At 41.5% G+C, this 15,964-nt stretch overlaps 1 protein-coding gene across 2 annotated transcripts in view; it reads right to left on the bottom strand.

Moving 5' to 3' along the window:
• CNTN5 (contactin 5) overlaps positions 1 to 15,964 on the bottom strand; it is a 2,016,448-nt gene that overhangs the window by 457,494 nt on the left and 1,542,990 nt on the right. For both annotated transcript variants that reach the window (XM_077298468.1, XM_077298469.1), the window contains one exon: positions 8,249 to 8,430. In XM_077298468.1, the coding sequence (XP_077154583.1) occupies positions 8,249 to 8,430 (182 nt within the window). The remainder of the gene's footprint in view (positions 1 to 8,248; positions 8,431 to 15,964) is intronic.

Genomic DNA, 15,964 nt, shown 5'->3' with positions numbered 1-15,964 from the left:
AGAAATGGGAATTCTGAAACCAGACGCAGAAGTTCAAGACTCCAATTGGGATGTCGTACGGCGAAAGCAGTATCGCCAAGTGCAAGAGAGTGTGGAAAGAAGCCTCCAGCAAACTAGAGAAAGACAAGAGCGAACTTTCAACCAGAATGCTCTAGCGACTCCATTAAGACCGGGTGACCAAGTACTCAAGAGGAATCGGCGAACCAATAAACTGGATAATCAATGGGAAGCCGTACCCTACACAGTTTTACCAACAAGAATGGATAATCCTAAAATGTGTCTCATTAGCAAAAACGAAGGTTTAACATCTGTACTAGTGTCAAGAGACAATCTTAAATTATGTCCGGAAACGTTGAAAGAGCCAGAAGTTGTCCAGCCAGAATCAGAAGTTATTCCACCTATACAGGTTCAACCAGTAAAGGAAAAAGAGGAGGAAATGTATCACACCTGTATAGGAGACTTTCCCAAAACCCTACTAACATACCATGGTGCAGTAGTGGTTCCCATGGTGGCCTTTTATCCAACACCGAATCCAATATTAGAAGTCCCAAGACAGGAAGAGGCTGACCCCGTACTACAAGAGGTTCCAGGTCAGGAAGAACAGATTCCTGATCAGAGTGATCCCATTCACGGTGGACTTGCCAACCCCATAGTGGTGGAATTATCTTTAGCAGAGAGGGCAGATACTATATCCGCAGTAGACAGTAGTACACCACATAAAGAGACACCGCTATTATGTAGATCCCAGAGTAGTACCCAGGGTCAATTACCGGCCAGGTATGCGGATTACCAACTATAAGACTATAGTCATTGTTATCGTTCTGTAACGTTTAAGCCCAGTACCTACAGAGACTTACCTGTATGAACTTCTTGCATATTCTTGAACTTTTTATCAGCCTGGAAACACTAAATCAAAGCTCCGGAAAGACTGCTTTGTGAACTTTGCTTCCTAGTACCTTCAAGGATAGAACTGTATTAATGGACGCTATTTGAAGTGACTTTTTACAGAATTCTATTTTTTTTTTTGTTTCTTTGAGTGGTTTTTGTAACTCTTCATTTTTAAGACTCTGTACATATCAATTGTTATTTCAAAATGTTATCGTCCCACAGTCCCGGAGTACTGTTCTTAACTAAGGGGGAATGTGGTGCCCCTAGGGGTATTTGCCACAAAAATAGTTATTGACACCAAATACAAATATTAAAATAGCAAGACTGCACTACCATCTCTGGCCAGAAGGGGGAGCTCCAGAGACTCCCCTTGATCTATTCTGGTCTGAGAAAAGGATTGGCAGTTGGGTTGAGGAGCTGAAAGTGAGAGGTCGTATAACTGAACTCCTAACAGCCCTATGACAGATTATAGGCCTGTAATACCCATAGTAGGAAAAGAGGAATAGAGAAAAAGGACATTGTGAGAACCGGGTAGCAATAACCTCTATCCAGAATAGGCGCAGAGACGGATACCGGATCCGTGGCTATATTCAATACATATAATACAACAACCGGAAGGAAGTGAGGTGATATCAGCTTCACCAGGGTAAGACGCAGCAACAGACACAGAGTTCAGCGGTACTCCCAGAGGGGGTAAGCCGACAAAAAAAGGACTCGGGTTGTCTGTCGAACCAGAGCACAGAAGAGACAGATTGGGTCGGCAGCCAGTTCACAAACAGCAGCAGGGCCATACAGAAAAAGCGCATAATAAGAGGTGGAAATCCTGACAGGATCAAAGTAATTCAGAGTTCTTATACAGACTCCGGTGACAGTATTGGTTGCAAATCCCTTTTTGTTAAAGTAAACTGGTTAAATGTTTCAGCGCCTCAGTCTTTCATTTGGACAATAGCCATCGATCCAGGATCGGGGTCATCACAGCTGAGAGGACCTGCTGCTGATCAAGTAAGTGTCTGTTCCTTCATGATATCCCTTGCACTGTGCATCGCCTGAGGCCACAGGACCGGGTCAAGCCACTAGTGACATCCCCCTCAAGAGACGGACCTCTTTGATCTGGTGCTGGGTACCTCGGTCTCACGGGCGTCACAGTAATTTCCAGCAAATTAATTTTCTGCAAATAACGATATCTATCTATCTATCTCATATATATCTTTCTATCTATCCATCTCATATCTATCTATTATCTTTCTTTCTTTCTATCTATCTATCTCATATCTATCTATTATCTTTCTATCTATCTATCTATCTATCTATCTATCTATCTATCTATTATCAATGTAATGGATAGAAGATGAGTACAATTATAAGTACGAGATCTAATCACAAAGACATGAAATTCATTGCGAAGTCTCTCACACCGGTAGAGACATTTGTGGAAAGATTCTGGGATTTATTAGTGACGAGACCATGGCAGGATGTCCTTCACTCACCTACGTGACCCCCTGGTTATTTGCAGTCCATCACCTGCTCCAGATGCGCTGCCATGCATTTATCATACTGAGCTATAAAGGAGTCACTTTCTAAATCCCCGGCCAAGCTTGGCTTTTGTTTTATGTTCTCAGTCTTACAAGATCTACAAGGAGTTTTATTCCGCAGAGTGTTGTACTTCATTTAAAGGTCTTGTGAAGAAGAAAGAAGGAGGCTGAGGTTTCAATATATCCTTTGGTATTTAAATATATGGTTAGTTAAGAAAATCCCACTTTTAAGTGTCGCCACTATGTAGCAAAATTGTTCTTTAAGGAGGTCTTATCTCGCAGCTACACATGTGAGTCTGCTGTACTGATATGGGCAAGACAGCCACGAGGAGGAAAAACAATCAAAAGGGAAATTAAGAAGACAAGAGGGATGGGATGAGCAAAGGTTACAAGGTGCAATGAGGTCCGGGATGTATGGGACAAACGTGCATAACTATGAAATGACAAAATTATGCCTTCTGGCAGTCACCACTAGGAGGAGCTGCATACAGACATATATGCTTGTACAAGGCTCAATGGAAACAACATAACTGTAAATGCAGTGAGCCCCCTCTGGTGGTGACTGCAGGTAGTCAGTATTTTACAAGTCAGCTTAAAGGGAATCTGTCACCAGCTTGTTGCTCCCACATATGAGTGCAGCATGATGTTGGGGCTGAGATGCTGATGCCAGCGATGTATAACTTAATGGGCTGCTTGCTGCAGTTTTGATAAAATCCCTGTTTTCTCTGCTGCAGATCTAGCAGTTCTCTGAATGATGAGCTCTGTATAACCCATCCCATATCACTAATTGACAGCTCTTTGCATATGTTGTGAATAGGCAGAAAGCTGCCAATCAGTGATTGGGGCGGGGTTATGCAGAGCTCATGAATATGGAGGACTAGTGATAATCTCCTGCTGATAAAATGCTGATTTTATCAAAACTACAGCAAGCAGCCCAGTAAGTGATGTAAAAATAGATTTGGCACTCCAAATTAGAGGCAAGGATGCGTCAGCGCCGACCCAGTGACTGAAATTGAAACGTTGCAGGGGAAATAAAGTCAATTTTCTTCTTGCAGAGTTTGGCTAAGTGTTTGCACCAGGCAGGTTAGTTATGCTATTAATCTGCACATTAACCCCATATCTGCAGGTTAATAGCGTTTTTTTTGGTGTCAGGTTCCTTTTAAGGAAGGACACATCTATATTATATGAACCATCCTGATCCCTAGACCTCGAGAGTAGAGTTGAGCAAAAAGATTTGCAGGATCCTGATCCAGTGGCCGCATCGATAGTCCCTACCCACCGTATTGGAGACCTGTGGACTTCCTTCTAGTCTCCTGCATCCCTGGCGCCTCTTTTGAGCAGTAGGTTCGGTGCGACATCATACATGTGTTGTGCTGCAGCAATGACATTGTGGTGGGACTACTAATCAAAAGAGGTGCCAGGAAAGGTAGTAAGAAGTTTGAAGGGCTCTGGTCTAGCGGCCACAGATTACTGACGTGGACACTTGGCCACGGTCCTGAGAATCTTTTTGCACAACTCTACCCTAGAAACATTCAGGAACTTTCATGGGAAAGCTGAAGCCTATTGAGGCAGCTCTGTACGTACTAAGAGCCACCAGCACCAATGTGACCATTTACTACTTCCATCCCATCCCCACTACACTGTGGCCACTCTCATTAGAGCATAATATATTAATTAAAAGGGCTAACTTAAAAAACTCAGTTTCAATTATTCTGCTAAAAGTTAACAAAGGGGTAAGCAAGGTCCCCTATTCAGGATCCTTATCTATTACCTGTAGCTAAAAGCAACTGCAGAATTATCTTTCACTCTGGAGGACCTAAGCTTTGTAATACTTAATTTGTCCTCTGGAGGTGCTGCAGAGAAATTAAACACTTGCTTCTAAGCTTCTCGCAAGATGACAGATGATCAGTTTATCATCAAGAGACCCTTTCTAAGGCGAAAAATCCTTTTTGAACCTTTCTGTTATGAGGATTACGTTCAATAATTTGGAATCTTTAGAGCATATTTTTTTTTACATTTTACTAGGTTCTAATGTGGTGGAAAGTATCATCGGATGAACTTTGCTACGTACTTATAGTAATTAGAAACAGCTGCAAAAATGTAATTGCACTTATTATTCACTCGGATGGGAGCAGAACATGAGATATAGCACAGCTAATAAAATATTGTTTTTGAGGCTTTTCTGTGATGGATGTCATAACAGCGCAGCATTGTTTTATCTTTCAGCACAGATCTCCTCCCAGGCAGTCGCTATGCGATAATGTGGCTACACGTGCTGAAGGCCATGTCTTTTGTGTCACGTTTTCTACAAGTGAATAAGAAATCTCAAGTGCAGAGGAGATCAAGGCTTTGTACGAGGTGCGGGAACATCGCATAACAGCAACAATGTTTTTTCCAGAAAAAAAATTCATCACAATTACACAGAATTTCGATTCAAAATGTATTTAACCCCTTAAAAACGTGACCGATAGCAATGAATGAATTGGGCAGTTTTTGAGTTGACCAGATTCACTTGAGTTTCGCCAAGAAATTCAACTTGCATCTAATTTATTTGATGCGACCCCAGATTATAATAAACATATGTAAAAAAAATTATACTGACCCCGTACTCGGCTATCTCGCAGCCATTTTGCTAGATTTGTGTAAACAGATTTAGATAAAAAAAAATCCATTTTTCTTTTTCTGTGAATCTCAAGGCAAGTCATTCACTCATCTCTAATCCCTGAATTTCAAGACCCTTAACTTTTTTTCCTTTGAAGAACCTATATGGGAACTTCTTTTTTTGTGACAGATAAGCTTTTATTTTTAAATTTTAGGTGCCTATATGAACATTTTTCTTTGAAAAAAATGGAAAAACTTTTGGCCACCACTTTCTTACAGCTATTATTTCATGTTGACAATTTTTTTTTTTTTAGATTTTTCAATAATACCAACTTTAGGTAACTATAACTCATTAATTTTTTATAAGGAATTGAGGGAAAAAAACAGCAATTCTTACATTTCTATTTTTAATGCTATTTATCATACGGTATAAATATAATTTCAACCAGTTCACTATCTTTACGCCACTCCCAGAAAAGTATAATGTTTTAGTTTATTTACCTCCTTTTGAATAAAAAAACCTTGCATCTCTTTCTTTACAGAATTGTATTTTTTTTTACTCTTCCATCAATGTATCTTTGTGAGCGGGCGCTTTTTTTGTGATGAGAAATATTTTTTTCATTCATTGAGAATCCCTGAGCCATATATGAAAGTTAATTTTAACCCCTTCATGACCTTGGGATTTTCCGTTTTTCCGTGTTCGTTTTTCGCTCCCCTCCTTCCCAGAGCCATAACTTTTTTATTTTTCCGTCAATATGGCCATGTGAAGGCTTATTTTTTGAGGCACGAGTTGTACTTTTGAATGACATCATTGGTTTTAGCATATCATGTACTGGAAAACGGGAAAAAAATTCCAAGTGCGGTGAAATTACAAAAAAAAGTGCAGTCCCACACTTGTTTTTTGTTTGGCTTTTTTGCTAGGTTCACTAAATGCTAAAACTGACCTGCCATTATGATTCACCAGGTCAGTACGAGTTCATAGACACCGAACATGACTAGGTTATTTTTTATCTAAGTGGTGAAAAAAAATTCCAAACTTTGCTAAAAAAATAATAAAAATTGTGCCATTTTCCGATACCTGTAGCGTCTCCATTTTTCATGATCTGGGGTCGGGTGAGGGCTTATTTTTTGCGTGCCAAGCTGGCGTTTTTAAAGATACCATTTTGGTGCAGATAAGTTCTTTTGGTCGCCCGTTATTGCATTTTAATGCAATGTCGCGGCAACCAAAAAAACGTAATTCTGGCGTTTCAAATTTTTTTCTCGCTACGCTGTTTACGGATCAGGTTAATGCTTTTTTTTATTGATAGATCAGGCGATTCTGAACGCGGTGATACCAAATATGTGTAGGTTTGATTTTTTTTATTGATTTATTTTGATTGGGGCGAAAGGGGGGTGATTTAAACTTTTATATTTTTTTCATTTTTTTCACATTTTTTTTTACTTTTTTTTACTTTTGCCATGCTTCAATAGCCTCCATAGGAGGCTAGAAGCTGGCACAACACAACCACAGGGTGGCGCTCACAGCTACCGGCGATCAGTAACCATAGAGGTCTCAAGGACCTCTATGGTTACAATGCTGAAGCATTGCTGATCCCCGATCATGTGACGGGGTCAGCGATGCGCTCATTTCCGGCCGCCCTGCCGGAAGCGCCCGTTAAATGCTGCTGTCAGTGTTTGACAGCGGCATTTAACTAGTTAATAGGCGCGGGTGGACGCAATTCTGCCCATGCCTATTGCGGGCACATGTCAGCTGTTCAAAACAGCTGACATGTCCCGGCTTTGATGCGGGCTCACCGCCGGAGCCCTGCATCAAAGCGGGGTATCTGATCTCGGACATACTATCCCGCCCGAGGTCAGTAAGGGGTTAAATACCCGATGTCTGTGCTATATTGTGGCATGGGGTTAAAATAAACATTTTTTTTTTTTTAATTTTTCACCAGAATGGAAAGTTGTGAAACTTTGCAATTCATTTTATTAGGCGATTTGTTGTTATTCCTATAAAAAAAAACTGCATGAATGTAACTTCCAAACTCTGCTTTTTCCAAGTTTATTTTCCTGTTTTCAGCTGCATTGATTTAAGAACATACTCAATTGGAGTACAGATGATGGCAGTGAAAGCAAATTATCCTCTATCCACGAGATAGGCAATAACATACTGATCGGTGGGAGTTCAACCACAAGGACCTCGAATGATCAGCAGACAGGGGAAATTTTATCCCTGTTACAAAATGAGGTGGCAGTGTGCATTACCAAGTGCCCCTCCATTCATTCTTTACGGGGCTGCCATTATGGACGAAACCTTAGAAACAAAATGAGCATACCGTATATCTTGCTCTAAGTCATTGAAAAGCGATAGTGCATATAAATAACATAGGGTTCTTAGTAAAAACTTTATGAACTAAAAGAGTGCAAAAGCCATCACACCAATGACCAGGTGTACCCAATCGGAACAGTTAGGACAGTCCGTCCTCATCGGGTACACACTAGTGCGAGAGATGGTTGAGCATAAGGTGTTATCCACCATGCTCAGGTGCTTACCGAGAGTCTTCAGCGTGCTGGAATACTATGTTCGGTCCCCGCGGCTTCATGTTTCGAGGCTGATCGAGAGCTGCAACACATGCAGGGATTTCCTGTTTGTTAGGTAAGCCCTGCATTGGTTGCAGCTGTTGAACAGCCACGAGACACGCAGCCGCGGGGACTCAGACATAGTATTCGAGCACACCGAAGATACCGTACTCTATTAGCACAAATGAGCATGGTGGATAACACCTTAGCCAAAACATGCTCGCTCATCACTATTGACCATTCAACTCAAGAGAAATAAAGTTACCCTGTTCTGCCGATTGGTGCAAGTCCCATTGGGTGAACCTCTATTAATGAGTAAGCTATTGACTATCCTGCGGATGATAAGTTCTTCTTCTTCATTCATATTTTCTTACTGGTATAAGGATCTGACTACCAGAATCCCCAGTGATCCAAAAATGGAAGGTATTAACTTTGTTGTGTTTAGATATTTTTCCATGGGCAGGAGTGCACACAGCAAGGGATACGTAGCACAATCCTGATACCGTCTATCCCAGTGTACGAGTTTTGTCCATCACGGTTCTTTACGCTCAAGTCCATACGACTACATGTCTTGACATTTATGTAACATATTGGAATAAATGTTATTTTCCAGTCCCTCCGTAAGCCAACGGTGCAGTCGGATTCCTTTTGCAGATACTTACTGTATACTTGTAATTGACCTCGGAAGGCATTCTTTCCCCTGGAGTTCTCGGCTTTACATTCATATGTTCCAGCATCTTCCAGCTGAACGTTAGGAATTTCCAGAACGGCTTGTGATTTTCGTAGCCGCGCTTTGCTGGGAATAAACCCGCTGACCTTCCTCCACGAGATGGTAGGTACCGGGCTGAAAAAAACACGAAAACATACCAATGAAATAAAAGTTCTTTCTGTTGCCTGCTAATGTAAGCATTTTAAAGCCGAAAGTAGCGATAAAATGTGATCACGATTAGGGCCGGTGCACCGCCGTGATATATTGCCCATTCCCGTAGGGAAACCTAAAATGGTAATAAGAGTTTAAGGCTTTTAGTGTTACTTTATCATGGTCTACAGATAATGAATATTGTATAGGTAACTGATAATTTAACAGCCTGATTTCTCTCAAAGTCACAGGTAACTAATGACTGCGGCGCGCTCCTGGAATGGAAAACTCGTTGGTTCAACATCCCGGTGTGAGGCTCGGATTATATAGGTCATTTAAAATCTTTATCATGAGTCCAAGTGACAAGTCAGGATTGAATTTTTGGTTTGTGTCGATATTTAGTTTATTAGAACTGTCTTAATACTTTAGTGGTTTTGTAGCAGGTTTAGAGGCTAATTTATCCTACAGCCTGTTACAAGTGCAGCATAGGCAATAACTATGGCGCGGTGTGTGTCTAGAGTACTGGTAGCCAGTCTAAATAATGGGATGAGTGAAGAGGGGTGAATATACAGCCAAAGCCCCTTAAACAAAATCCCCTTATTTGTTAACATCTGTACATATTGCCTTTTAAAGGGAATCTGCACCATGTTTTTGCTCCCCCATCTAAGAGCTGCATGATGTAGGAGCAGAGACCCTGATTCCAGCAATGTGTCACTTACTAGGCTGCTTGTTGCCGATTTAATAAAATCAGTGTTTAATCTACTACAGATTCACTAGATCTTTGAATGCTGAGCCCTGTTTAACCCCACCCACACCACCGATTGGCAGAAAGCTGCCCATCAGTGTGGGGGGCGTGGTTGGACTACATGGAAGCAGGTCAGGTATCCTGTAGTGATAATCTCCTGCTGATAAAACAGTGATTTTATTAAAATTACAGCAAGCGGCCCAGAAAGTGAGATAATGCTCGAATCAGGGTATCTGCCACTACATCATGCTGCTAACAGATTAGGTAGCAAAATTCTGCTGACAGATTCCCTTTAAGAAGGCCTCACTCTGTCGAGACCGGTGACCAATAAATATTGCCCAGTATAGCCAGTGCTTTGTTTTTCTCAGAATAGAGTCTGATAAATCTGTACGTTCTTGGAATCAACAGGAAAGAGGAAGTCCTATGTAAATGACAAGGAGACAAGTTGATATTTTGCTGCTCTTAGGTTAGGTAGCAAAAATCTGGTGAGATTCTCTTTAAAACAAGTCGGCTGTCCAAGTAAAATACACTCCTCTACTATTCTACAGGAAAAGTCGCTGAGCTATGAAAATTCCAAGATGGACACAGTTTTTTCCTTGATAAGGCGTTGATCCAGGGAACTAGTCTGATTGCCGTATGTGGAGTCGGGAAGGAATTTTTTTCCCCATGGTGGAGTTACTCTTTGCCACATGGGTTTTTTTTGCCTTCCCCTGGATCAACATGTTAGGGCATGTTAGGTTAGGCTATGGGTTGAACTAGATGGACTTACAGTCTTCCTTCAACCTTAATAACTATGTAACAATGTAACAGTTTACTGATATGAAGATGCTAAAGAAATTGAAACATTTTCAAAACCTCTTCACGAGGAGTCTCCTAGGAGTTATGTTTTAACAAGACAACGTGAGGCTGCTACTGTGCCCTAAACCTGCTCCCATGGCTGCAGCGTCCCCAGACTTGTCTCCCATCGACCATATTTGGGACATCATTGGTCGGTGACTACACAGGAGCTGCCAGTGGCGGATCTTGATGAATTACCCAAGAGCATTCAGCGAGGCAGAACCTTCCTCAGACGACCATTAATGACCTCATTGATGGCGGCCAAGGCTTGTAAAGGGATTTCTGCGTGTGGCGCTCATACTGAACACTGAATATATCGAGTTTTGATTTTTTTGCTTCCGTTTTATCAACATTTGCAAATAAGTAGCACGTCTATCCATCCTGTGTTTTCCATAATTCTGCACCTTAGAATTAGAAATCCTTCCCCTCTTGAGAACAAAAAATAATTTTAATATGAGGATAAAAGCAAAGTGGATTATTTTTATAAGCACTTTGCAATTTTACCCATTTAAGATAATGAGAACAATCCTTTCAAAATACTGTGACTCCTTGGGGGAGGGTTTGTGTCCGCCAGATTTATAGAAAGGTGTTTTTATGAAGACTATTTATACTGCTTATCTTTGAATTTAGGGGCAAAATTAACATTAAAAAAAACTAAATCTGTGCCTTTAAGCTATTTTTTTAATACAATCATTTGCTGGCAGGATGTAAGATGATGTTCAGGCCATTTGTATATGGCATTAATAGTAAGAATCGAGGAAGACGATAAGTAATAAAAATAATCTATGTCTGACGATAAAAAAAAACGGCAAAATGCAAATAATTAAATAAATAAAATGACTCATTATAATGGCCACGTAGACAAGGGAATGTTAATGTCTGTGAATAATTATGAACTGTCTACGTAAATCCTTTGGAAAGTTCTCAAAAAACGTTGTGGCCAAAGGCTTTATATAGTGTGAAGGCCGCAGAAAACTTTGCTGATTCAAACTGAGGGAAATCAATAATGCATAGAAGGAAGAGAGATGATGTTTTAAGTGAAATACATTAACTTTTACCTTTACAATGTGAGGCTCAATATCTTTCTGGAATGATAATGTGATCATTTTATCTACCAGTGTTACATTTGCTTCTCTAAGAGTTTAAAAGGGCATGTTTTATACAGGTTGTAGAAGTTCAAGGAGGAAACATTTGTGATCAAATCCAAATACAGAAAACAGAAATTACCATTAACGAGCAAGTCAGAAGGCAATGATAAAAGAGCGATAAAATAATATGTAAGATGTCCATCTGCTAATTTCACAGGTCCAATCCCAAAATATGTGTATAAATAATTCTAAATCTAAATATATCTCATATTTGTCTATCTATCTATCTATCTATCTATCTATCTATCTATCTATCTATCTATCTATCTATCTATCTACCTATCTATCTCTCATATCTATCTTATATCTACAGATGAGTCCTTTCTTACTTTTGCTCTTGCCGCAACATTTCTTGATATTTGTAGCATGACAAAACCAACTTTAGAAAATAAAGGGAGCTTCACTTTCCCAAGCGTTTATGCTATATGTGTTGTGATGCAGTGACCCCTGTAACAGGTAGGGGGCGCTGCATGGTCTCCCCAGTATGCGCACGAGTCGTATTGAGGCCGTGAGAATCCATGGCAGTTGTGTGCATGGACGTGATAGTGAGACAGTGTCCGGCATTGTGGTTAATAGGAGGTGAGAGCACTCACTGTACGTTGTTCCCTGCAGGATTGTGAGAACCTGCAGTGATGTCAGGATCACGTGACCAGCCCAGGTGATCCATTACTGTGGGTGTGGTTACAGGTATATAAGGTGACCAGGGTGTGGGTCACATGGTCTCCTGAGAGCCTGAGGGCTCTGTGTATGTTCCTGTGTGGGAAGACCTGGGAGAAGGCTTCCTGGAAAGCACACGCTGGTGTGGGAGGTCCTGGGAGGAGGACCGGACCCCTGAGCAGTGCACAGTGGACTTGGGGAAGCTACAGTCCTTCGGTGGCTCTGGACTGACTGATGTGTGCCGGCCAGGCAAGTCGGTGAACCCCGTAAGGCAGTTTCCCCAGGAGAGACATCTGACAAGGAGTCAGCAGGTGGAGCAGGAGCTCCCGTAAGGTACCTCCATAACCTGTTGGTGCTTGTGTCGTTCTATGAACTGTGTGGTCTCCCACGGCAACTGGTCAAGGGAGGACCAGCGTGTGCTTTTCAGGAAGCCTTCTCCCAGGTCTTCCCACACAGGAACATACACAGAGCCCTCAGGCTCTCAGGAGACCATGTGACCCACACCCTGGTCACCTTATATACCTGTAACCACACCCACAGTAATGGATCACCTGGGCTGGTCACGTGATCCTGACATCACTGCAGGTCCTCACAATCCTGCAGAGAACAACGTACAGTGAGTGCTCTCACCTCCTATTAACCACAACGCCGGACACTGTCTCACTATCACGTCCATGCACACAACTGCCATGGATTCTCACGGCCTCAATACGACTCCGTGCGCATACTGGGGAGACCATGCAGCGCCCCCTACCTGTTACAGGGGTCACTGCATAACAGTGTCTATATGCATCAATGGTTGTAATGTGATGTGGGTTGTCTTCTGTTGTTTTGCTACCTTATTGTGATATTGAATTGGATTTGTATCAGGAAAAACTGGAATCCTTAACCAAATTCAGATCTATGTATCTGAGATGAAAGGACCACTTTGTGCAATCCCAGTCCATGCTCCAGGTTGGTGCCCTCTGGGTTTAGCGCTAAGTGAATTTACATACTCTATAGGAGTGTTCCCCATCTCCAGACCTCAAGAGTCACCAACGGGTCATGTTTTCAGGATTTCCTTAGAATTGCAAAGGCAATAATTCCATCACTAATGCAATAATTCCATCACTAATTCAATACCAAAGGGAATCCTAAAAATATGACCTGTTGGTGGCCCTTGAGGACTGGAGTTGAGGAAAACTGCTCTACAGGATCCAAGGTTCAGCCTATGATTAGCTGGGCTGACAAGACATTACCTGTAGGGTTGAGCAGACACCCATGGATGTACGGATTCGTCGAGGTTGACTGAAGTTTTGTCCAAAGTTTAGGTACCAGAACTCTACCTATACTTGAACCTGAACCCCATAGATTCATCTTTAGTTAGCTGTGCCACACAGTTGACATTATGCCAGGTCGATGAATCAAATTCTACGCCAGAGATCATGACAGCTCATGACATTCATGCAGCTCCTGTCCACGGCCAGAGACCACCCACCTTGACTGTGAACCGGAGTTGTGCTGAGAAATCCGCATATTTCTACTATTTTAACTGCAGGTCCCGTCGTTTCGGGGCCAGTACAGATTTCATCCTTATGTGTCTCATTTATTTATCACTTATCTAAGAATATTATCATTAGTAGTCATATTACCCAATATATAAATTAATACATACAGTAAAAAAAGTAAACAAATACCGACAGATAAAACATTTTGAAGCTACATAGGAGTCACTGCCTCATGTGCGGAGACAGAAGATAGAAGGAATAAATAATATCTGGTTATCACAATGCTTTCTTGTACTTGTGTCATCTTTGGCAGCATTCTTCTATCCCACAGCAGTGTTATTAAAGTCTTTGTTACTTTCGGAATAGGAGGTGAGGTGTCTGTCGCATTAAATCACTCTCCCCACTGAGCGCTCTATTTAAAAGTCATCCTTGTGCTGATGGTCTGTAGGTGGGAGGACTCCATATACCAGACAATTGGCACAAAGATGCCAACAATTCGCTGGCTGCAGATGAGACGATCGGTAGGGGCTCCGATTCAAGGAAATGTATTCAAGAGACAACAAAGTCTATAAAGAACAATAACAACAACAGAAATGAGTCAATTTCTCCATTCTTTTTTGCATCTCAACAAAGGCTGGTGAAATCTTTAAAGATTTTTTTTATTCATTTCCCAGAGACTTAATTGGGAAATAGTCACTTTGTTGATTTGGCTGAAAACGCGTCTGTCATGAGACAATGGCGGGTGAGAAATATATGACAACTGTGAGGCTGATTACTTGAAATATTTCTCCTATTTTGATCAGGATTCATTCGTTGCATATTTAAGTGCCGTGAAAATAGGAATCATGACAGATTTCTCTGACAAGTAAAGTGAGAGTAATCCAGAAGACAGCAGTGTGTAGTAGTATGTCTATTGTATGCTAAAGTATTTTCAGCATAAATAGAAATATTCGAGAACTGTTGTTGGAGAAAGTTACGGAAACTGTGATTGAACCCCAATGGAGCTTACAGAACCAGTGTGAACAGAATCTTACAGCACCTACTAGTGAAGAGCGAACCCGAACGCTAAAGTTTGGGGTTCGTACCGGACACCTAGTGTCTATGCATGGACTCCGAACGTGGCCTTCTCATGGATGTCTGAGTTACTGGTAGGGTTAAGCAGCCTGAACCAAGCATGTTGAAAAGCTTCAGTGCAGCCAATCAACAAGCTTTCTGGTGTGGGCACTTCTACAAGTATTGGCACGGCTGTGATTGGCCGGGGGCACAATGTGAAAAAAAAAGATAGACACCCTCATTACTAACTCAGTAGTAAAAATGAACACACGCTGAACAGTCCTTTATTTATTAGAAACAATCTCAGATAATAACCCTCTTTCACTTATTAAAGATAAAACTCCCACATCGGTATTCCACATCAACGTTGCACGACGAGCCCCATCTAAAATTCCAGCATACAGAGCCTGTAGCTTCTTGGGCACTAACTAGAGCAGACAGTGCCGGGCCTGGTAGTGGTCCACTGTATCCAGCAGTGTCTGTGACCAGTGGTATCGTCAGTAAGGTTACCATATAACGCCGGTCAGAGACACTGTGTTACTGCATGGGAAACAGTGGCTTTAACCGGGGGTAACCTTATTGATGTCACTGCCGGTCAGAGCCGCTAGTTCCCACGCTGTCCTTTGTGTTCCAGAAGCAGTCCATGATACCCAATGGCTGTCACTGGTGGTGAATTCATTAAGTTTACCACCGGTCAGAGCCGCTGTTTCCCACGCTGTCACACAGAGGATCACGTGGGAAACACCTGCTGTTCTGGACCCCCATTGACTTGAAAGGGGTTTGGGTTAATGATCAAGTACTGATACCCCAACTGAACTTTTTTCTAAAGTTTGGCAAAACTCAACAGACGCGAACACCCACGGGTCTGCCCATCCCTAGTACCTAGTTATTTGGGGCCAATCTCATACCTGTTTTCTCTCTCCTCAGTTCTGTGTACCTTCCGTATCTACATATGTAGCTTTTATTAACCTAATCCACTTACAAAAAATATTTTTTTTTCCATATCACAAGCTATTAAAAATGATCAAATCTGTCAATTTTCACACTGGCCAGGAAATCTACATGAACATTAGTTGCAAAAAAAAATTATATAGTTATATTATATTTTTCTGTACTTGTGGATTGTGCAATGACTTAAAATGTTGGGCAGATCTGCATATGTGTGGACATTTTAGAACACCATTTCAGAGTCAACAGCTGCACAAGGAGGGAACAGGCTGTGAGAGACGGAGATGCACTCCACACAGAAAGGGCAGAGATGGTTTATTAATATCTCTGACTTTCTGAACAAGTGCTGTGTATACAGTTTAGGAGAAAGGAACAGCGCTTTCTCCTACAATCTCAATGATCATGTGATCGCCGGGCGCTTGGAGGCAGAAGGAGCTGTTGGGCCTTAATAGACCAATATTGGCTCTGCAGTGGCTGATGGAGGCCGAATTTGCCCTGTAACTAGGCACAAGTTACAGAGGAACTCCACTATAAAAATGTTTTTAACGAGTGTTTGAGCTTCTAATTTTTATTTAATAAATAACTAGGACATGTAAAAACTAAGCAACTTTGTAATATATTTTATCAGAGAATTTAGATTTTTG

This window comes from Ranitomeya variabilis, chromosome 3, assembly GCF_051348905.1.
Source record: "Ranitomeya variabilis isolate aRanVar5 chromosome 3, aRanVar5.hap1, whole genome shotgun sequence".
NCBI classification, from domain to species: Eukaryota; Metazoa; Chordata; class Amphibia; order Anura; family Dendrobatidae; genus Ranitomeya; species Ranitomeya variabilis.
This window is presented reverse-complemented; position numbering and strand designations above follow the sequence as displayed.